Source organism: Galendromus occidentalis, unplaced genomic scaffold, assembly GCF_000255335.2.
Source record: "Galendromus occidentalis unplaced genomic scaffold, Mocc_1.1 scf7180000076951, whole genome shotgun sequence".
Lineage (NCBI taxonomy): Eukaryota > Metazoa > Arthropoda > Arachnida > Mesostigmata > Phytoseiidae > Galendromus > Galendromus occidentalis.
In genome coordinates this window covers 109,165-129,366 of record NW_003804940.1, presented here as the reverse complement: position 1 = coordinate 129,366, position 20,202 = coordinate 109,165, and the positions used below count along the sequence as shown (strand labels likewise).

Here is a 20,202-nt window from a genome sequence, read left to right as displayed (position 1 = left end):
CTTTCTTGCTCTCTCGGAATGAGCGAGTCTGTGCGTCGAGTGATCGATGCGAGAGCGGAAATGACTCCCCAGAGAACGAGCGGCCATCCTGCCAGGGAACTCTCCGCGGGGACAGATCTGAATATCTCGGACCTCAACGGATGAGGAAATATCTCGAATGCTGCAAGGCGGGGCTGAAAAAATAGATTGAGTTCTGAGAGCTATTCTGAGTCGATCCAGTGAAACACGGTCGTCGAGTGGGTAAGTGAGAGAATCGTGAGAAGAGCTAAACCAGAGTGAATTAGTTCCACTTTTGTCAATCGAGTCAGAACAGGTCTCCGGCGCAGGGCAACATCAATTATCCTCCAGCGTCGATTCGAGGCATTATATGCGAGAAACTGCTTCGAGATCTCTCCATAGAAATTGTCTGCTTCTTCCACAAACCGCGGCAATGGGACTATGCGAGACAAGAATCCGATTGAAACTTCAGGTGTCCTCTCGAATATCGAGCATGTCGATGATGTCATTATGCCTAGATACCACTCCGTCGAAGGTTTTCGACATCAAAGTCCCTATGCGATAGAGTTTCATTAATTTGACATGATGACGTAGACTGTGGACGATCCCGAGCGAGGATTGCACCTTCCCTCGAATACAACGGCGGATCGTCTCACGACATCTTTCCGCGTAGTGGGAATTCGAACTTAAGAACCGACATGGTACAATCCCGTGGTGGGATCGGAAACCTCGAGATGAAAAGCGCATCGAGGGATAAGATCAAACCTTCCCCAGGATGTGGAAGAAGCCAGAAGACCAATGCGGCGAGCTTCGACAATCATGTTCCCGGACAATTTTCGGAACCATTATCGAGCAGCAGAAGCCCACGCATGAGGCGTAGTCCTGCGGGCGTTTCGAAAGCGGGCTCGATTGTCGCCCGCGCATCACTTCCAGCTCACTGCGCCATGGAATCGCCTCCGGCCGACTCCAATTAAGAAGTTCCACGAGCTCATTAGTGGGAGGATCCTCGCTCCATCAGGTACCGGTAGGCTCAAATACTTATCTTCGAAGAGATAGATATACGAGAGATACACGAGATGGTGGACGATTCGGCGCGCTCGACGCTCTTAGTGCGGAATGAGCACCCGACTTATTCTGAGAAAGTTCAAAAGCGGGACCACGCCGCGGAGGGTGGCACTCCCGAGCGGGAAGCCCGATTCAGCGGTCGATTCGCTCGGGCCGGCTCGCACTCTGGAACGTCTCAGCGACGCGACAATTCTCAGGCGATAGCCGGAGCGCTGTCGTGGGCCTCGTCGCTACAGTTGGGAAAAACTGGAATTCACGTGACGGTCCGAGTCCGACACAACAGAACACGCATTTTCCCGCTAAAGAGTCTTGTTCCTCCGATCTCGGACTTGAGCCTTTCGCGTACGTGTCTCCGCTAAAGGGCTGACACTTGCCTTTCTACCGCGAGTTTGGCAGTAAAACCGTGTAGAAGGCACCTCTCAAGTGCGCGTATTCCGCGAGGTTTGAGTCTAATCAGCTGTCAGCTCAAAGCTTGAATGCAACTTTTCGGACGAGCGTCGCGTATGGACGGACGGACGGCCTGCCAGCCAACCAGCAAGTCGGCCTAATGAGGAAGTAGCTCCGAGGCTGGGGACTGCACGAATGTAGTGAGCCAGAAAGCTTCCCTACGGAGGCTGACTTAACTGTTTAGTTCGTCGACTGATTGGCTGACTGGCTCGTCGGAGATTTTTGCAGATTCTGCGAACATTAATGGATCTGGTTGCCTGAAGGGCATCTCTCAAATCCTCTCAACTTTTGCTCGTACGCTTCGCTCATACATAAATCCAACCCTAACGAACAGATTTACAATTCTATGAGGACCTATGGCGACAATGATGACGTCATGCGGACACGAACGTGCTTCGCTCGTTTCGCTTTGTGATACACTGAGTGAGCTCTTCTGTGAGGCATGCTTCGCGTCAGAAAATTGCCATTTCGTCCCTCCCAACGGAGACCAAAAGTTCCGCCGAGCCCATCGAGATTCCCCGCTTTGATGTGTATTTAATAAAAGCTGAATGAGGTTATCATGAAGCAGTCGGTCACGTACCATCAAGGTTTCGTGAAATCTGACTCCGAGTTCACTTGGAGTGCGCAACCGTAGGTGTCTCGTTGCTCTCGTCAAATCTCATGGCAAGTCCTTATTATCATCGTTTCAGGATCGGCCCTCTCAGTTGGTCGAAGCTCAAGAATGAATCGTAGCGAGTCGAACCCTGTGAAAGGTTGTCTGATCAGACTGTTCCCACCACCCTCGGAGTCATTGCGTCCAAAATCCATGAGTCCTGCAGCTCATCGACGGACTTCGCAGCGGGCTACCGGGTCACGAAGCTGGTGCAGAACGCGGAATTGCAGCTCATACCAGATCCTCGGAGCAAGAACGATTCTTCACTGCACATGTTCACGCGATTCCTGACTCGGTCCGATCGTTTCCCTTCATCGATGTGCCTACGTATAAATAATTATCTTCGTCGCGCGCAGCTGATGAACCACAAAAGAATGTCCGAGACAAAACTGAGGAGAAACGAGCTCTCCTCGCCCGGTTGAGCTCCTCCTTCTTCCATGACACAGACCTTCCTCAATGGAGTTGGAAAATCTACTCGGCCCAATCGCCGTGGCCACCGAGTTGGCGTCGCCGCGTTTTCGAGCCTCTATCCAGGTGGGGTACATCACGGAGAAAATCAAGTTTGTATCTGACCAGGGATGGAATTTCAACCAGTCACCTCGTGAGTCACATCGTCTTTCCCTGCGGCGCCAGTGTTCCGTCACAGAGAGGGCTCAGCTGGCAGAGCCTCAGAGATTTCTCGTTCTCCTCCCGAAACCCCGTCAGATCGTGGCGCTACCGGGGTGTAGAATCCTTCTGATTTGTTTCTCAGCGTCATTTGTACACGGTACTCCTCTCAAACGACCACCTGAATGCCCAAACATTCGGCCATATTCGCCGCTCCCGAGCGACTCGTGGAGATCGCGGAACCGTCAATCTCGTTTTTTTCCGCTTCGAGCACCGACTTCGTGTCAGTCCGATCTTGTGAAGAGCATAGAGCGCCGATAAAACAGCGATGATCAAGCTGGTGGAGCGAAAACTCAACCCTGCAGTCAACGAGCCCCTTCGCGAATCGCGATGCTCTTTGTGCCGGCAGCTCCGTCTGTTTTGGAAGCTCTCGTGAGCGAATTCAGGAGTTCCCCACCCATGTCAGCTTCAACGAAGAGTTGGTTTATGGCTTTATCGTACTCATCAGATAGCTAATGAAGACTGCCAAGAGCCCTTCTTACGGGTGGCGATATACAAACCGTACTCGCCTGGCAATCAGTGCCTCGAGACAGAAGAAACTCAGACACTTGGACATAACTCGCCCCAGCCACCAGGATTCGATGATGGATCAGGTCGATTCTGTTTATTGGCACAAAGCCTATATGGATTGGAACAAGCCCCCAGATGCTTCAGTAAAAAACTCGCTCCAGTCCTATGGGACCGAAAGATTGTCTATGTCTTCATCGTTCTCGTATCCAGAGGTACACCGGAAGGTCTCTCGGTATCCAGGTGTCGACTATTCGACCGAAATCAGATGGTGAGCGCAACCAGGCGGGGGGAATCGGAATGCTGTGAAAAACGAGATGGAAGGGACAGAATTCCGGGTACAACTGGGAACCGATTTATTTCGGATATATGACCATTCAAATTAGAGTAGTGATGCTTGAATCCTTCAGGACTGAAGGAAAATCAGATAAAGTAAATGCATGGGGTGTTTTGCCCCGAAACAACGAGCTGTGGTCCCCTACCTTCATGATTGCCTCTCATTCGTATGTCTCTAGCTGAATGGATACGGGGATCTCGACCTGAGCTCCCTCATTCTCGCATCGTCTACCTCCGTCACTCGCCTACCTAATCGTCAAATTCGAACTTCACCATTACTGCTTCAGTAATGTGTAGTTCCCCTCAAGAATGGCTGCTTGGAAGTTCTCATTGCGCAGACATTGTTGCATAGCGAATATCTGTACGTCTGTTCCGCAGTAATGAACTTTCATCGAGTAAGTGTTGCTCATGGTGAAAGTTCCCGGCATATTGTAGAGGTTTGAGTTAGGGAACGCGGCGAGTCTCAGCTGCAGGATCGACATGTTCGCCGGGAGCATCGACGGTATGTATCGTCGCGTTTTGTGTCGTTGATAGCGAACTGTGATATAGGGAACTCCGGTCCATTTCTTCAGATGATCTTGACATCTCCGGGTGCGGTCGCTCCTCAGGAAACGCCAAAATGTCTCACTAATGTTCAGCTTCTCCGGCGGCGCTGGAAGGAATATTAGAATGCAGTATCTCCGCTATCAGCAGAATGTCATGGATAATGGGCGCAAGGACTTCTCCGAGGAAATATTGCATTTGCCATTTCTCCTACTCGGAGCATATTGGGCGGTTCCCGAGGATATTCCTGGGCAGATGACCGCCGTCTCGAACTAGGACGATCAGAGATTCAATGCTGAGCTCATATCGAGCAGACTGTTGACCCTTACCGTCAACAATGATCGTTGACGCTCGATGAGTTTTCTGGTTGCATCGGAAACCGAAGAAACAAGCATCCTTATTGATGGCGAAACGAACGTACGCTTTCGACGCTTCCACCGTGAGTAGGGGACAGTCGCTCCCGAAAAATCTCCGGCAGGCTTTTCGGTCACAGAGCTTGGGGTACGTGCATCTACCGCTTGCAAGGAATGTGAGGAGACTCACCAGGTACTCGCCTGCGGGATAAAGAATCAAGTAAAGGACCATGCCGGGATCGGCGACGAGCGTCAACGAGTGACACCAAACTTTGCCTCAGGCGGTTTGCTACGAATGGTATCGGGACGGTCAGAGCTCTCTACCTAAGCCATGGAAGAGATCGGGCTAATACATATCAGCAGACGAGGAGAGCCGATCCAACTCACCAACTGTCGAGAGCTGCATCGGTTCTACGCATTCGTGGACAAAAGCCTCGTAGATTTGAGCGTAGCACAAGTCACAAATCGAATCGTTCAGTTCAGGTCGGCTCTTCACAACTTCGCCTAACCACTGGTTGATGTGAAATCGGACCTGGGGTCGTGGATCCAAACTCCAGCTCAGTCCACCTTCTTGGCTCGCACACTCGTCCACCACTCGAATCAAGATATTTCGATTTCTGGCCACCGAATCGCTGCTCTCCCCTGGAACCGGAGTCGGTCGCTACTCTTGTCAGTCGTTCAAGGCTTTTCGGGAGCGCATTTCGATGTCCCGAGCGTCACGTAGAGGGATGATAATAATGAACAAGAAGATGGAGCTTGTCAGAGGAGAACGAGGCAGCGAGATGAGAGCGGAGCAATATCGAAAACGGTGAGACTCACGAGGATTTCCGTGAGAGCTGAAGTCACGAATCCATCTTTTCGCTTCAAGAAGAGCGTGACCGATCGACCATGGGAAGCTGAAGTACGCCGCGTCCTCTGTATAGGTGACCATGTACCAAGCTGACGCTTTCTGAATCCGGATCATGTGTCTATCCTCCTCGGTCCGCGCTCCGAACAATGCGCAATCCTCCTCGAACTCGCATTGAAATTGCTGTTTCGTCTCTTCCATGAGAACGCATTTCTGCCTCTCGATAAGAAGAGCAATATTCGCTTTTTCCGCCCGGAAGGACGATGTGCTCACGGCATCGAAGGTATTCACAGTCCCGATGACGCCGCTAAAAACCTCGCCCTCAGATACCACACCGTGCTGTTCCATGATGTGCGCTAGCCGTTCGTTGTACCTCTGGAGCGCGGCCTGAGCGCGTTCTCTGAACATTTGCCAGCCGGGAACTTCAAGGGGTGCGATGTTTCCTTTACTGAGCATCGTGTCGTTGACGGCCATGATCTGTCTCACGGTTCGGTACAGAATGCCTAGAGCTTTCTGCGACTGGTAGGAATGCTTGTGGTCCCCTTTCTCCATGAAATCAGGAAATTTCTCCGGCTTCTCGTTCGGATAGAGATCAGCAGCATCCCCAGTCTTCGCAAAGTCCAAGGCTTTCGATGCCTTTCCCACGAGCGCGAGGCACTTCTCGGACGCTATACCGGCTTGATCCGCCCAAGCTAAATGCGCGTTGGAGATTATTCCGATTATGTCGTTGCCGATATAATTACAGAAGAAGTTTGTCTCATCCGAGTTATGCTGAAAAACGAGGAGGAATGATAGGAGAAAAGCCCGTAATGGAACCTGAGTAACAAGCGGTCAAAATATCGAGTAATCAGTGAAATATCATTGATAAGAATGTGAAAATTGTGAATGGTTGGCGACGCGATCACGGTCGGGTAGGCTTGGCCTGGCGAGGCTCGTGGAAGTCCGGCTCCCCCTCAGGCCTTCGATGCAGAGCGAGAGTCGGGGTTCAAGAAGTATTTCCATGACTCAACATCGCTCCAATCGACTAACCTTGAACGGGTTCACCCCGAAAGGCTTATCATCGTAAACGTACGGCATAGCATTGCGCTCGAAAATCAATTCCTCCGACCATATGCAAACGTATTCGTCGCCATCCAGGTCGCTGCCAGACATTTCGAAAGGATGCGGTGCCTTGCCTCGCGAAGGGAAGACGACGCAGTCTCTGATGTGTCGTAATTGAGGGACGTCTACAGCACGAAGCCTTCGAACGTCCCCGGGATGCATACACGGGCACTTGGTGATTACCACATCACCCTCAACGATTCGAACTCGAGCGTTGCTCACCTGAAAATATATATTTTTTTCCGTATAAGTCCGCTTCAGAGGACGAGAGAAGGATTCGGAAGACTTCGGAAAGGGGATACTCCATTCCGGAGCCCGACGAGCTGATCCATGCTAGATTTTCACAGCGAGAGGAAATAATTCGCTTTCCTTACATCGGTATACGGCATCTCGGTGAACTGAATGAAAACTTGACCGTAGTCGAGGATTCCGGTTTCGTCAACCACACCTAGCATGTTCCTGCCCTCGTTCACTGGAATGGCAACGTTAGCTTTCACTTTGAGGTTGACGAGAGCGTTTTTCAAGAGATCGTATAGCATTTGAATGATGAATGGATCTCTGACGAGTTCCCATCCGACCTCTGCCAGACCCGCGAAAGGCACCGGTGTCTTTACGAAACTCGTTAGCACTCTGAGAGCTGATGCTTCGCACACGAGAGAATCCGCGACTTGCATAATCATTTCTAGTTGAAGTCTCAGAAACACATCAGTTCTTATGCCGTGGTGTTCGAGTATCGCGATCAGGGATCTGTTCAGGAACATATTCATCGGTGCAGACCACTTGATCACTTCGAGTTTCCGGGGCGAGGTGCACTGGAACTTTATCATCGACTCTCGGAGAACGAGCTTGCGTCCCGGTAGGGTGGTGTCCAGAGAGATCATTCCTTTACAACCCCTGTAGCGGATTTGAAGCGCTGAGGGGTGAAGTTCCATCGCGTGATGGGGGAGAGTGCACCACACCTGCTGCATCAGCTCCTGGGATATCTTCCCACAGCCGTCCGAGAAACAATACGGTCTTCCTGACAAGGGGTGAACGCTTTCGAAATGAGTGATGTCTCGCCAATGGAGTTCTTCCTCGGGTAGAATTTCGACAGTTTCTTGAGTGGACGAAAAGCACTGTCCCATCCTCGCCATGCGTGTTGCGACGTTGTTGATGTCATGGAAGTCGCCCATCCAACCCCGAATTGTCTCGGCTTCGAAGCCGAATTGATCCCTTGCGTAGACCCAGACACCGTGATCCCTCAGCTGAGACGAGGAAGCCGCGACGAAGTCGTATCTGCGAGATCCGATCTGAGCGGAGAAAATTCCCCGATAAATATCAGTGAAGAGAAATATATCGACTCAGTGCATCCCCAACGAAGGACGGCTCTGAGAACATCCTGGGCGAGATTCATTCCGAATATGCATATCCTACTCAGGGACACTCTTCCTATTCCTCGGATTGAGTCGACAAGAAGCTCACCTTCAGACCTTCACAGAGATGCCGGCCTACAACTTCTTTGAGGAAACTTTCTTTTGTTTTCATGTTGAAGATGGCGAACGTCAATTTCTCCAAATTATCGTCACGGAAACAAACTCGAATCGCATAGTCCGGCTCGAAGTTTCTCAATATGCGGTTCTGAGTGTGCAACTCAGGGAAGCGGAATATCTTTCGCGTCGGTGTTATGAAAATTCTCCGAATGTATGCCGTACCTGAGGACAGGATAGGGGAACTCTTTCGGTATACCTGACCATCCCTGGCCGACATATCATCCAAGTTGGTTTCTCCTCGTTCAAACCCAAAGTCCGTACACGACAATCACTACTCTAAGTTTATTCGGTGCGAATCGCTCACCTGGAATGTGAGAATGTTCTTCGTCCGACGGCTCGATCAAGGATTGGTCGTGGATCGCGAAGAGCGTTCGGAGCGCTCTCTCGAAAGAGAAAATGGCTCCGTTTTCGACGGCTTTGAATATGTCCTTGATCGTTCGGTAGAGCGCATGGTGAGACTTCGCCTCCATGGACACTATCAAACAGAACACGTTCTTCAGTGAGTCGCTGTCGTGTAACTGGTCGGATATCTAGAGGGAAACAGAAGGTTTGAATTCACTAGGATATGATCTTCCCGCCTCGGAGTTCGCCACAGCAACATACATAGCTATAGACCAGCGCGGGAGTCGATAACTAACCTCGTCGCTCCAGGAAAATAGAGCGTACAGTCCATACTGGACCTCGAACGAGGAGAGTTGGCTAAGCGGTAGATCGGAGATCTCGTTGTCAATTCTCCACCCCACTTGCTTCGGAACTCGGTTCGTCACTTTGCAATAGGCCACTTCACCATGATGCGCAATCTTTCTGCTGAGTCGGGACAGCATATTGATCATCGTTTCGGTCGAGCAAGTCACTGAAATCCGCATCGTCAGACAAGCTCCGTACTGTGACGCATTCGGAAGATTGATGTCGACCCGACTCAAGTCGTGACACCTCTGATGCGAAACTATATCTTCGTCGTGCAATTCTTTGTTGCTTGCTCGCGCAGAATGCCTCTGGTTGGCGACTTGTCCGGCGTCGACGTGAGAGAGCAGGGGGACTGTTTTGAGGTGCAGGAACAAATTCACGTGATTGCTGTCGATGATATTGACCAGCATCCTCCGAACTTGGTTGTATCGGATAGACATCCGAATCAGACCCGCTGCCTGCTTGTCGACATAAATGTTTATGAGCTGTAGCGAGTGCTCGAAAACCGTGCAGGCATTCGAAAGGACGTGGTGCTCGATGAAGACGGACGGCGCTGTAAGCATCACCGTAAGTTGATCCCATGATCTCATGTTATCAGCCATCACCACCGGCGCAGACATCGAGATCTGGCGACATCTAGATCTTCTCCATCGGTTGCCGTTAATCCGCTCCTAAGCATATCGACTCACCAATCAGGTTGCCGATCGTGACGAAAGTGTCCCTCAAGAGATGCGATCTTTCCCAGTTTGGCTTCTTGTCGGTGGGGAAAGCCCAGAAATGCATCAGATAGCACCACCATTGCAAGAAGCGAAAACGGCAGAACGAATATGATGCACGGGCTCGACGGAAGCAGATTTCGTATTTGAGCTGGAAAGAGAAGAGAATCCTCGATACACAGCGGAGGACGTCCAAAGGTATATCTGAGTCAATCCGAGAGCTCGCGATCCACCAGTAGTATGGTGATATGGTTCTTCTCTCTTTTCTCCCTGCCCTCTATCGGGGACCATCCCCGAGACGGAGATTCGACTTCCCAGGAAGGGGCTTTGCCTCCGTCTCTATCTGCTCTGAGGTGAACTGTCCCCGCGTGAACCTTTACAAGAGAGATCCACCTCGAACCGTATCGTGAATCCATGTGGAATGAGCAGAGCTTCCCGCCTCCGAAGGAGCCTTGGTTCACGCGAGGTCCCCATGCATCAGCCTCATCGATCGGGAGAACGACCCTTGGGAATATTTCAATGCTTCAGGTGAGCGTATAAGAACTCACCAAATGAGAAGTTTCTTCGTAATATTTCGGCGAAGGCTTCACACTTATGTGTTTGAAATCGTATCTCGCTGCCACGTGCCTCCGTGTATCACTGAGGAATTTCTCGACGTCGGCCTTGCTCTGCTCCGGGTCGTCGAAAACTTGAACGGTAAGCTCCAGTACCGGGTTTTCAAGTCTCGAACTTCTTGGGAACGAGCAGGATCATGAGTTATCGGGCTTGTCACGACCAACGAATGCGGCTTCTCTTCGACGATAACACATCACTAATTGCGGCATGGCGAGGCTCTAATCCTCTTTCCCCGACGATAACCCACCTCGCTATGGTACTGTTTTCCACCGTCATCTCAGGAGCCGCTTTTGCTATTTCCGGAATGAAAACATACTCGACGCGAGGAAAAACAGCTTCGGGAGACACGACGGCTCGGAGACTGCCCGAAATCGGGGTCACAGGTCGCGATTGGCGGATATGTTACGTCATAACCCGAACTTCGTGCATGCCGCAACCATAACAAGCAGACGAGCTCCCTGGAGAACGTTCATCTGGCGCGTCGTGCGCACTCCGACGAGAACTGTATGGATTCATGCAGAAAACAACTTGTCAGACCTCGATATGGACCCCGAGTGGGATACTCTCCAATTCGTGCTCACGATGATAGCGGGGAAAATCGCGGTAATCATGATAATAATTACTACCTGATTTTTCCTGAATTCATCGCAAGCACGGCGTCACATTCCAAGAGGCAATCAGTCAATCAGACAATTATCAGAGATGACGCGAAAACATGGGCTCGCTAAGCCCTCATTTCTGGAAGTGCTCCTCCAATATTTCTTCCTCCAGTCACTCGAGAACCGCTGAGATGCTGAATGCGAGGCTCTGTGCTGGAAGGCTCGTCGGCGAGCCCGACCGTTTTCTCAAATCGCCGGCGTCGCTATCGAATGTAGGACAGAACGAACCCAATCAGAAAAAAGATAGAAAACTTCATGCTGGCAGAGGAATGACGCTGATGAAAGGGAGGGAGATCGCTTCCGAATTTATTAGACAACCGATACGCTCCTACAGTCTAGAAGATTTGCGAAGTAGAGATGAGCTAGGCATGGTGAGGCTACAGCATGACTCGTCGAGGAGGCGGTACGTCATTGTCCGCCCCCCGCCTGCTCGCCTGCCTGGCTGCCAGTCCGTCCACGGATCCGTTCGACTACTTCCATCGGTCAGTTCGGGTTTCCGGAATCATCTTTCGGCTCCGAGGAACTTGCAACACTGCCGACGACTTATTCATATATATTCATATAAATGTATGAGTTTGCGTGTGACATGAATGGTTTTTATGCAAGTGGTTTCTGACAAGCGCGATGGCAGTAGATGATTATGGAGCGATCGCGTTGGCGCGCTCGACCAACCGGTCAACGTCAATTCGTGACTCCGAAACTCGGATCTACATATTTTGTTGTCGTCGTCGTCGTTGTGGCTACCTAGCCCTCTCGTTGGTGTAGCAAATAAATACGTGTTTCTTCCCAGCAGGACGGACGCGTCCTGCACTGCTATACAGGCTCCAGCTCATATCGAATTCAACCGATGAAGCTTATTATTTACAGGTTGTCATTTCGACAATCTTGGTGCAAGTCTTGCATTCGACGTAGCAACACCACTGGAACTTGCATTTGCATCTTTCTTTGACTTTAACTCGTTTCGTTGTGAAGCCTCTACCGCAGCACATTTGGTTGCACCCGTCCGGTCCTATTAATGAAAAGGGAAATGTTAGAATCAAGTTTCTCACAAGGCTTGACCATGGGGGAGATTCCCAAACGAAGTAGTTCTACACTGAAATTCTTATCGCTACGTTTCTGATCCGCAAATTCCAGCGCCGCGAGGCATCACTCCCTACCATTGGATTCTTTGTTGCATTTCCTTCCTTTGGTGCCGAAAGATCCCGCGGTCGTGTTGAAAGTGCAGTAATCGGGACTTTGTTGCAAGAATATGAGGTCATCGGCCGTTGGAGTACGAACATGTCGTTTCGATCGAACCTGGGGAAGGAGGGAAGAGATCGGTATATTCTTCGTCGTATCGATCGACTATCGTAAGAGGAATCTGGGGTCCAATATTGTACATGACGTCACAAACGGTTGGCATTTGGAAAGGTATTGGGCAATTCGAGGGGGAAGCCACGAACCTGGAGCCGTCCTCGTCGGTTTAGTTTGACTTGGGTCGCTAGCTCGTATTTGCTTCGAATCTGTTCGCCAACCGAACGGAACGGTGAGAGTTGCTTCCAGCAGGTTATGACTGAGCATGACCCGGACACTCCGTGACACTTACAAGTAAGTCGCATTGCGCGAATTACAGCCTGGAAAGAAAAAAAGTATTATCCCTTCAATTATCATCATATCAAAACTCTTCGTCATTCTTTCGATTCTACTGTGCTCCTCTACAAACGATTAGGTACCGCATGCCCGATTCCTTGATGCCCGACATCGGGAAGAGTTCGGCTTTGATCCCGCGCATCCGGAAGTCGGGCATCTGGGAAAAAGCCCCAGAAACACTCAAAACATTACAGACTCCTTCCCATTTCGACATCGGACGAGTTCGCCTATCGCCTGTTCTCAATCCGGGCATCCTCTGAGGATCCTCCGAACTGATGTTCAGCTTGCAAACTTCGCGCAGACGGACTGATTTCGATATAATTGTCCCGTTTGAAGCTAATCGAAGGGAACCATACTCGTCTTCTGGTGCTCCTGCTTCTGATCAAGAGCGGTCGGAGTGACTCAGTCGGGGATTTTGTAGAACGGCGAGAAGGTGACTGACTGGGACTAATAATAAATTCCCGAGATCCGCCGCCATCGGTGTTCGTTCGGGCGCGGTGAAGATCTATTAAGAAGTAATCCTTTTCGCTGACGCTAGACAGGACCTCAATCTCAGAATCGAGCTAAACTGGGTGAGCCCATTTACGGGAACGGGGAATCAGAAATTTGAAACAAAACAGACCGCGAGTGACTGATGGGTCCCTCGAAGAGCGAACGAAACTTCCTCCAATCGGGCACCCGCGTCATCCTTATAGAAAACTTAGATCACTGTAGTTTTTTCTTCCGATCCAAGAAATCGGGTTCGAGCTCTCCCTTCAAACTTCACGGACTCGATTCTGGGCTCACTCTCGTTCGGCGATATGTCGTCTTCTCGCATCATCGGAATCAACTCTTCAAAGTGAAGTTGTTATAGACACCGATGGAGCCTGGCCACCTGAGTCGCCTCTGATGTTTTTTGAACAAGATTTTCTCCTATCCTGAGCGCAGCCTTGGAATTGGATATCATTTATGGAAGCCGAGTCAACGATCGCTGGATTCCTTGCTCGTCTCGTGAGAGCGGCGGCTCATGTGCTACCGATGATTTTCTATGTCCAAACGATCGGTTGGCTGCTTGGTTGGTCGGTCCGTCGGTTTGTTAGCTGCTTGCTTGATTGCTTGGTTGGGTTGATGGAGCCGAAAGGAGGAAGGAACGACTCGAGCGCTCGACGAAATCACAACCTGAACGCCGTCGTGCAGAACCGACCGGGTCGTCATTTTCGTGATCGGCGATTTTGATGGGATCTACGAATTACGCCCCAGATGATCTCGGCTCGATAAAAGCCATTACACTTATTCGTATGTCTTCCTACCTCCTCCGCTGGAAGAGAAGCTGGCCGGCTGGTTCGCGGACCGGCGGCCGGACGGGCAAGCGATCTTGTTTGCGACGAGCACATACGACCATCGGCATTACGTAATCCGTTTTGTATAAGCTCATTCTGATGTGCCTCGTCCCCCTACTCGAGGAGATCCGGAAAAAGGGAAAAACCCCACATGCGGATCATCCAAGTCCCGAATGCGATTGGAGTGCGCAAGAGCAAGTCGCGAGCTACAGCTTCGTAAGCACCCGGACGAACTGATATTTCAACTTTCGCTTTGTAAGCAACCGGACGAACTGATATTTCAACCTTCGCTCCGTCTCCTTGGTGGACTGACACTCCGGCAAGTCCCCTTCAGTGACTTTTCTGGAACTTCTTCGGTAAGGCCGAGAAAATATGAACTTATGAATCGCCAGTCGTCAGACCTCGCGGTAGTGCGGACTTCCCGGGACACGGAGGGCTCTTTCCAACGTCTGCGGTGGGCAACACCGGTGGGCTCCGAAATTGAAAAGTTGATGGCTTCTCCTTGACTCCCTGTCTGAGGCGAGAAGTCAGCCTGATGTGCATGTCGCGTGTCCCAGAAATCTGTCCAGGGCGAAGTTCGAAGTCTCAAAACCAACAAAGCTCGCATGGCTATTCTCGGAGGCCTCACCGCGGGCAGGGTACAGCAGTACAGCGACTTCGACACCAGCCGCTGAAATGAATTCGTTGCGTTTGCTCGAGGTGGAGGTTAGACCACCGTATCTGCAGCGATTAGGGAGGCTCTTCCAGAGAACAAAATGACCCTGCTACGATCGAATCGCGTTATGCAAGCTGACGCGTTGCACTACTCCCTTGAAGACAGGATCTTTGCTCGTATAGCTCAATTCAATCAGAGCCTAGCTCAGCTCGAAGAAACACAACATTGGCAAATGCGGCGGGATATCCGGAGTCCCCCGTAATCCCGGCGATTCGTCATATCTGATCATCGCACCAAAGATATTTTCCCGTGCAGGATCGAATCCGAAATCGGACTATCTTTCCATTCGCAGGTTCTCCGACGCAGACATACGGTGGGTGCGAGCGCTATAACTCGGATGTCATCGACTTCTTCCTTTTCAGCTGCCAACTAGTAGAAGTGAGCGTTCGGGGACGGAGAAGTTTCTCCGCGAGAGAATAGCTTTGTTGCATCGTTCGCGAGTATTCCTAAGGAGCATCATCTATCTCTTTCTGTTCTTTGAGGGATGAGGAGATACTTCCGAATGAAGCGCCGCCTCGCATTTGCCTACCGAACTCCGTTCCGCATCGGCCTGACTCCCTGCCTGCCTGCCCGCCTTCTTGCCCGCCTGACGGCATCGCAGAATGACTTACTTGCTGGCTCCCGCGTCGCCTCAATGCCTAAACGAGCGGGCGGCCAAGAAAAATGATCCCGAGTGTAGGGTTAACATATTTCACTCACGTGAACCATCCGCAGAAGCCCCAGGGGAAGAAGCGATCAAGGGAGATGGGATCTGCTCCTCAGAACGAGGCTCGCTCGGAAGCGACCGATAGGGGAAGCAACCATCCGATACTGTTCTCGTCAGCCACATACTCTGAGTTCCCATCCGAAGCGTCGAATCCTTCCAATGTAACTCCCCTACAACACCCCGTCAGTCCACTTGCCAACTCATAATTGCTCTGTCTTGCTCGAGAATTTCTCCTCCTCCGCGAGGAAAGGCGGCACCATTGATTCAGGCTGGTGTATTTCGGTCAGGTGAGGTTTGAAATCCATTCTCGATCCGTCAAGAAGGTAGGTAGGTATCCCCATCAAACTCTTATGAGCTCTCTCCTGATATTCGGATGACATTGTCCGTTCGGTTCCGAGCAGCCCGAGGATCAGACGACGCGCCAGCAAAAAACAACAAAGCGACACAACAACCCATCGTCACTCGACTAATAGTGTCCGCGGTGAATTAGTGAGAACACGCCGTAATGACTTCTTGATTCAATCTAACTCTACCACAGAGGGGCCACGATAGACGGAGTTTCCTCCGGTACTTTGGTGTCGATGATGAGCGACGTGATGATACAACGAAAGCAGATCGGTACGCGGAAGGGCTCCTAGCTGTCGCATCCTCGTCTCCTATCCGTCTGGGATTCCCTCGACTTCTTTGGGGATCTGTGCCCCAGTCAGAAACTACGATCCGAATCAGAGATCATCGTGTTCTCCCGCGATCATATCGGGACTTATGCCATGCCGCATGAACAAGTCTCATACACTGTAGAGGCTTCGAGCATCACTCGTTCGAAAGCATTCGCATCAATGCGGCGCGAAGTGAGTTCGATTGCCTTCGTTAAGTCAACACTGAACGTGGGCTTGAAGTCACCGACGGAAGATCTCGCGGGCGGCACCACCGAGAAAAGGCAGCGTCTCTTTCCGTCTCGAGCATCGTCACCACTACACAATGGGATGGAGACGTTCCGGCAAGATTCCTCGCAGCGAAGATGCGACGCATCATGATTATGCATTTTCAGAGCTTCTAAATTACTCCGGCAGTTTTCTCCCAGACCACCCTGATACGACTGAAGCGAAAATTCGTACCATCTCCCTCTTTCTCTCTCTCGTGCTATTCTGTTGCCCTCGAGTTTCCGACCATCCGTAACAAACTTCACGCTCTTCTCCCGAAACTCGTGCCTGTCCGGCGGAACTCCATGACGTCATATAATTCGAGAGAAACCCCTCAGAAGCTGACATAGAGCCCTAGAGATGTAAAATTTTGAGATGGATTCCCTGTGCATAGGACCCATGCAGAGGTTGACCGCTGGTTCACACAGCGGAGCGTCCTGACTCCGACACAAGTCGAAATGTATATCGATCGGACCCAATATCCGAGCGAGTCCGGGAGCCGACCAGGGGAGAGACCGTCGTATCGCCCAGTCGTCCGTTATCAGTAGGTAATTTAATCTCAGACAGGACGGACAATCAGAGCTTCCGTTGCAAATATGATCATTCATTTTCCCCCATCCCGATGGCGGCCACAACGGAGACAACGATCAACTCACTTACTATGTCCCCAACCATGACCTACGGCCCGAGCGTTTGCCAAAAAGACCCGGACCGCTTGCCCGACCGAACAACTGAGTGTCGAACAAGTAAGCGAGAGATTCCGCGAGAGGAGAAGACTCCCGGGCGGTCTGCCCGCTTGCCCGCCTGCCAGCGGGCCAAGTGTCAAGAAAGAGACTTGGGACGCCTCGGTCGATAGTCTTGATCGCGATCCGTCTTTATTAACGACGCACAGCGTAAAGACTGTGCCGTTTGTTCTCAACGTCAGCAGAGGTTAACAGCTCTAGTGGAAAGAATCAACACCGGTCCGTCCGTCCGTCCATCTGTGCGAACGATCGTCCGTTCCTTCGCTCGTTCGCTCGCCCGCCCGTTCGTCTGTCCGGCGTTGTCTTGGAAGACCCTTCAGGGATTCGATCACGCGGCAGACATCGATACGATACCGCTCTCCCCATCTCGAATTCTGAGATTTGACCAGCTCCAGTCGTTTTGTGATAGCCCGAAATCTGACTTACCCGTCTGCCGACCTCATTATTGTGGAGGTTCATGAGTTTCTTGCCCTGATCTACCGAGTTCTTCGGGAATATCCTCTCACGTTCAGGAAGATCGACGAAGCCCTCCGTAAACCTACAAAACAATGTCCCATTTGAGAGCTTTCTTCCGAGATGGGGACCGCGTTCCGTCGAATGCATTTACCCCCTTTGAAGGGGAAAATCCACGCGAGAACTCACCGGTAACCGTAAGCGATGTTGTCACCGCAGCCTCCCCAAATCCATTCTTTGTGTAGGTTCTCAGGTCTATCTTCGTTCGAACAACCGCAACTCTGCAGATTTCCATCTCTGCACGCGCGCGCAACTGTGTGAACGACTCCGGCGGCTGAGATCGCGTGAGCGAAAGCGGTTTCTTTGCTTCCTGGAAAGAAAATGTCATGTGATATGTCCGTTCGACATCTGTGTGAAGCTCGGTGGGAATCTCCTATTCATTGCCTCGGCTCAACGTTCACCTTGTCCTTTTTCCCGCGATCACGACGCCTTGCCCTTGCGTGGAGAAACGCAGTCTTGCGAAAACGCTCACCGGAACATTCGGACTCGGGAGTCCGAGACGAATCGCTAAGGCGAACCTAACGCGATTTGGCGTCGAAGTTCGTGCAAGTGTAAGTCGACCAGGAACGTTCGCCACCTTCGGCATCTGATTGTTTCTCTGAACTTTCAATCGCCGCTCTCCTTTCTTCGACTGGAATCGGCCGACTGATATGCAATACGCCACAGGGAATTCGTGGATACTTCCGAAACTCGTACGACGCTTGAGAAGACAACAACTGCAACTTGTCGTCGGCGCTGCTAGGAGGGGTACTTTCTCTCTTACGCTTTACATCCCTCTTCTTCTCGGAAGCCGCTCAAACGACGGTTCCCGGTCGTCCTTCGCAGATGCCCCGAGAGACGCAGTGAAAAGAATTAGACTGAGATTTTTTGCAGGATGTTCTCCTGTTGTCGGCGGGCAGTCAAGCACTGGCAACAACGACCCGGAAGATGACGAGATAGAAACTTGCGAGACCATTTTTTCTGCGATACATGGAGTGTGAGCACTCCATGAAGCCGACAATCATTGAGCCTCCGCCGTTCGTCTCTCCTCACTTGCCCCCGCGCCCTGTATCTTCCACCCGTCTGTGCCCGCGCCCTCCTGCCCACGCCCGCAAGCCAGCGAGTCCGCTCGGCCGCGAGAGAAGTGACTCATGACATAATCTGAGCTGGGCTACTCGGAGCATTCAGCTTTAATGGCAGCTGACTCAGACTGTGTAATACCCTAATGATGTGACCGCTTCGGATGGCCATCAAGGTACTCTCCCTGGCTAACCACACGCGGTAGCTGGGGAATGAGGTGGCTGTTACGTCCTCTGATTATTTCACCCTTCCATTCCGATCACTCGGCAGGAGGGGATCAGCTTTCCAGTTAGTGAGCTGTGACTGTGACAAACTGTTTTGCCAAAGATCGGACTCCCTGAGTCCTCCACGGGATCCCCGTCAGCGTACAATACATATAGGCAGGCACTGCCGGAGGGAAAAAACTCGCACCTAGAGACTTGGGAACACTTCTCGAAAGTTCGACCGGAGGGGTGTTGAGTTATAGTTGGGCCCCAGTGTAGCAAAAATCCAGCAATTTTTATGACAGTACCTCTCTAAGCCACCGACGGTGCTACGAGGGCATTCCCACAAAACAACTGCGCTCCTCGAGCTCAGTGTGTCCGTCTGTCGTCTTGCCTGCCTCCTGTTTGCCCGCTAGCCAACCAGTGAGCCAGACACAACTCGTGATTAGTCGCTATGTGAATTTTTGTACCTATTCAGCTAACCCTTCAGCGCTCGCAGAGAGCGTCGCTCTTGCAGGTCCCCATGAAGTTTTTCACACTTTCTGAGCTCGCTGCCGAGCGTCTGCGGATTCGGTTCTAGATTGTTCGTAGCTCCGAAACTCTAGCCCAGGGGTGTCAAAGTCAAATCTTCGGCCACGAAGAAGCACTGGGAGAAGCCGGCGGGCCACGTCCAAAGATTTTTTCGACATTTTTCTCGATTCACGTTCTTTGAGCAGAGAGATCGGAAAGCTGGAGGGAAACACATATGTATCTGCATGATGGGTCACAATTGATTCTTGATTTTTCAGAGTCGACTCGTTCTATTCGTGATTCGAAATTTACAAGGATATAATCCTATGGATTTCTGAGGACTGAGGATCGGCCGCGGGCTACGAGAAAACCCCTCGCGGGCCACAAGTGGCCCGCGGGCCACCTCCTCGACACCCCTGCTCTAGCCTCTGTTCAGGACCGGGTGCAAGGAATACTCCCGACGAACGCAGAAGAGAATGCAGAGGGTGCGTCAATGAACGATCTCACACTTAGCCTATCTCTAACTGTAGATCTAGTTTTCGAGCTCATCATGGATAAAGCGATATCCATGACTGTGTGTCCATGTTTGTATCATTATTCGTGCGATACGGATTGCATTACCCAGTTCCGGTTAAATATTGATACCGAGACTATTGGAAAATCGTAGACTCAGCTCGCGAGAGTCAGAATCGTCATAGAAGACGGTCATCAAGGTAATAATAATATGATTGTATATCATTCTCTTCATGATCCAAGCGCTCACCGTAATTCAAAACAGCTCCGAAAACAGTTTCGTCTGTCGTTGTCGAGCAATTCCATTTCATTTCACGGAACTGATACTGGCATTCTTCAACTCCCATCAGAGCACCTCGCCCTACGTGCGGCATATGATCCTCGTACAAGAGACACAGCTTCGCTTGTCCCTTCGAAAGTCCTTTGAGATCCTTACACAGCTCATCGCGAGGGTCCCGAACACCCACGGGTCCTCCGGATGCTCCGTCGCTCTGGTCCGATTGATAGCCATTGTGCATGAGTACGTCTTGTTGAAAACCAAGACTCCTGGAATTGAGGAAAAGTTCTCTCATTATTATCCATCGAGAAGGGGCGCTCAGATAGTCCAGCGAGACTCCCCATGATGTTCACTATGAGAAGACACGAGTACGAC

General features: G+C 51.2%; 2 protein-coding genes across 2 annotated transcripts; both read right to left on the bottom strand.

The window, feature by feature from the left end:
* Positions 1 to 3,945: 3,945 nt before the first annotated feature.
* On the bottom strand, positions 3,946 to 10,337 carry LOC100899637 (RNA-dependent RNA polymerase 2). The gene is made up of 12 exons (XM_029110656.1): positions 10,309 to 10,337; positions 9,995 to 10,178; positions 9,420 to 9,597; positions 8,682 to 9,283; positions 8,348 to 8,573; positions 7,976 to 8,205; positions 6,889 to 7,803; positions 6,443 to 6,736; positions 5,386 to 6,184; positions 4,954 to 5,208; positions 4,543 to 4,767; positions 3,946 to 4,322 (listed from the first exon to the last, which is right to left on the bottom strand). Exons 1-12 carry the CDS (start codon positions 10,335 to 10,337, stop codon positions 3,946 to 3,948), a joined length of 4,314 nt encoding a protein of 1,437 aa, XP_028966489.1.
* A 1,240-nt stretch (positions 10,338 to 11,577) lies between these two features.
* On the bottom strand, positions 11,578 to 19,924 carry LOC100899493 (protein Wnt-5b). The gene is made up of 6 exons (XM_029110665.1): positions 19,801 to 19,924; positions 17,395 to 17,575; positions 17,179 to 17,290; positions 12,163 to 12,333; positions 11,878 to 12,046; positions 11,578 to 11,729 (listed from the first exon to the last, which is right to left on the bottom strand). Exons 1-6 carry the CDS (start codon positions 19,922 to 19,924, stop codon positions 11,578 to 11,580), a joined length of 909 nt encoding a protein of 302 aa, XP_028966498.1.
* Positions 19,925 to 20,202: the final 278 nt, after the last annotated feature.

What these genes read in the sequence shown, in the direction of transcription:
- LOC100899493 (XM_029110665.1), bottom strand. Translation starts at nt 19,924, where the DNA reads ATGCCGCACGTAGGGCGAGGTGCTCTGATGGGAGTTGAAGAATGCCAG. An exon ending in ATAATGAGGTCGGCAGACGG is followed by an intron (nt 12,334 to 17,178) that starts GTAAGTCAGATT and finishes TTTTCTTTCCAG; the next exon opens with GCTGTAATTCGCGCAATGCG. An exon ending in ACCGACGAGGACGGCTCCAG is followed by an intron (nt 12,047 to 12,162) that starts GTTCGTGGCTTC and finishes GATACGACGAAG; the next exon opens with AATATACCGATCTCTTCCCT.
- LOC100899637 (XM_029110656.1), bottom strand. Translation starts at nt 10,337, where the DNA reads ATGACGGTGGAAAACAGTACCATAGCGAG. An exon ending in TATTTTCCTGGAGCGACGAG is followed by an intron (nt 8,574 to 8,681) that starts GTTAGTTATCGA and finishes GTTTCCCTCTAG; the next exon opens with ATATCCGACCAGTTACACGA. An exon ending in CCGAGATGCCGTATACCGAT is followed by an intron (nt 6,737 to 6,888) that starts GTAAGGAAAGCG and finishes ATATATTTTCAG; the next exon opens with GTGAGCAACGCTCGAGTTCG.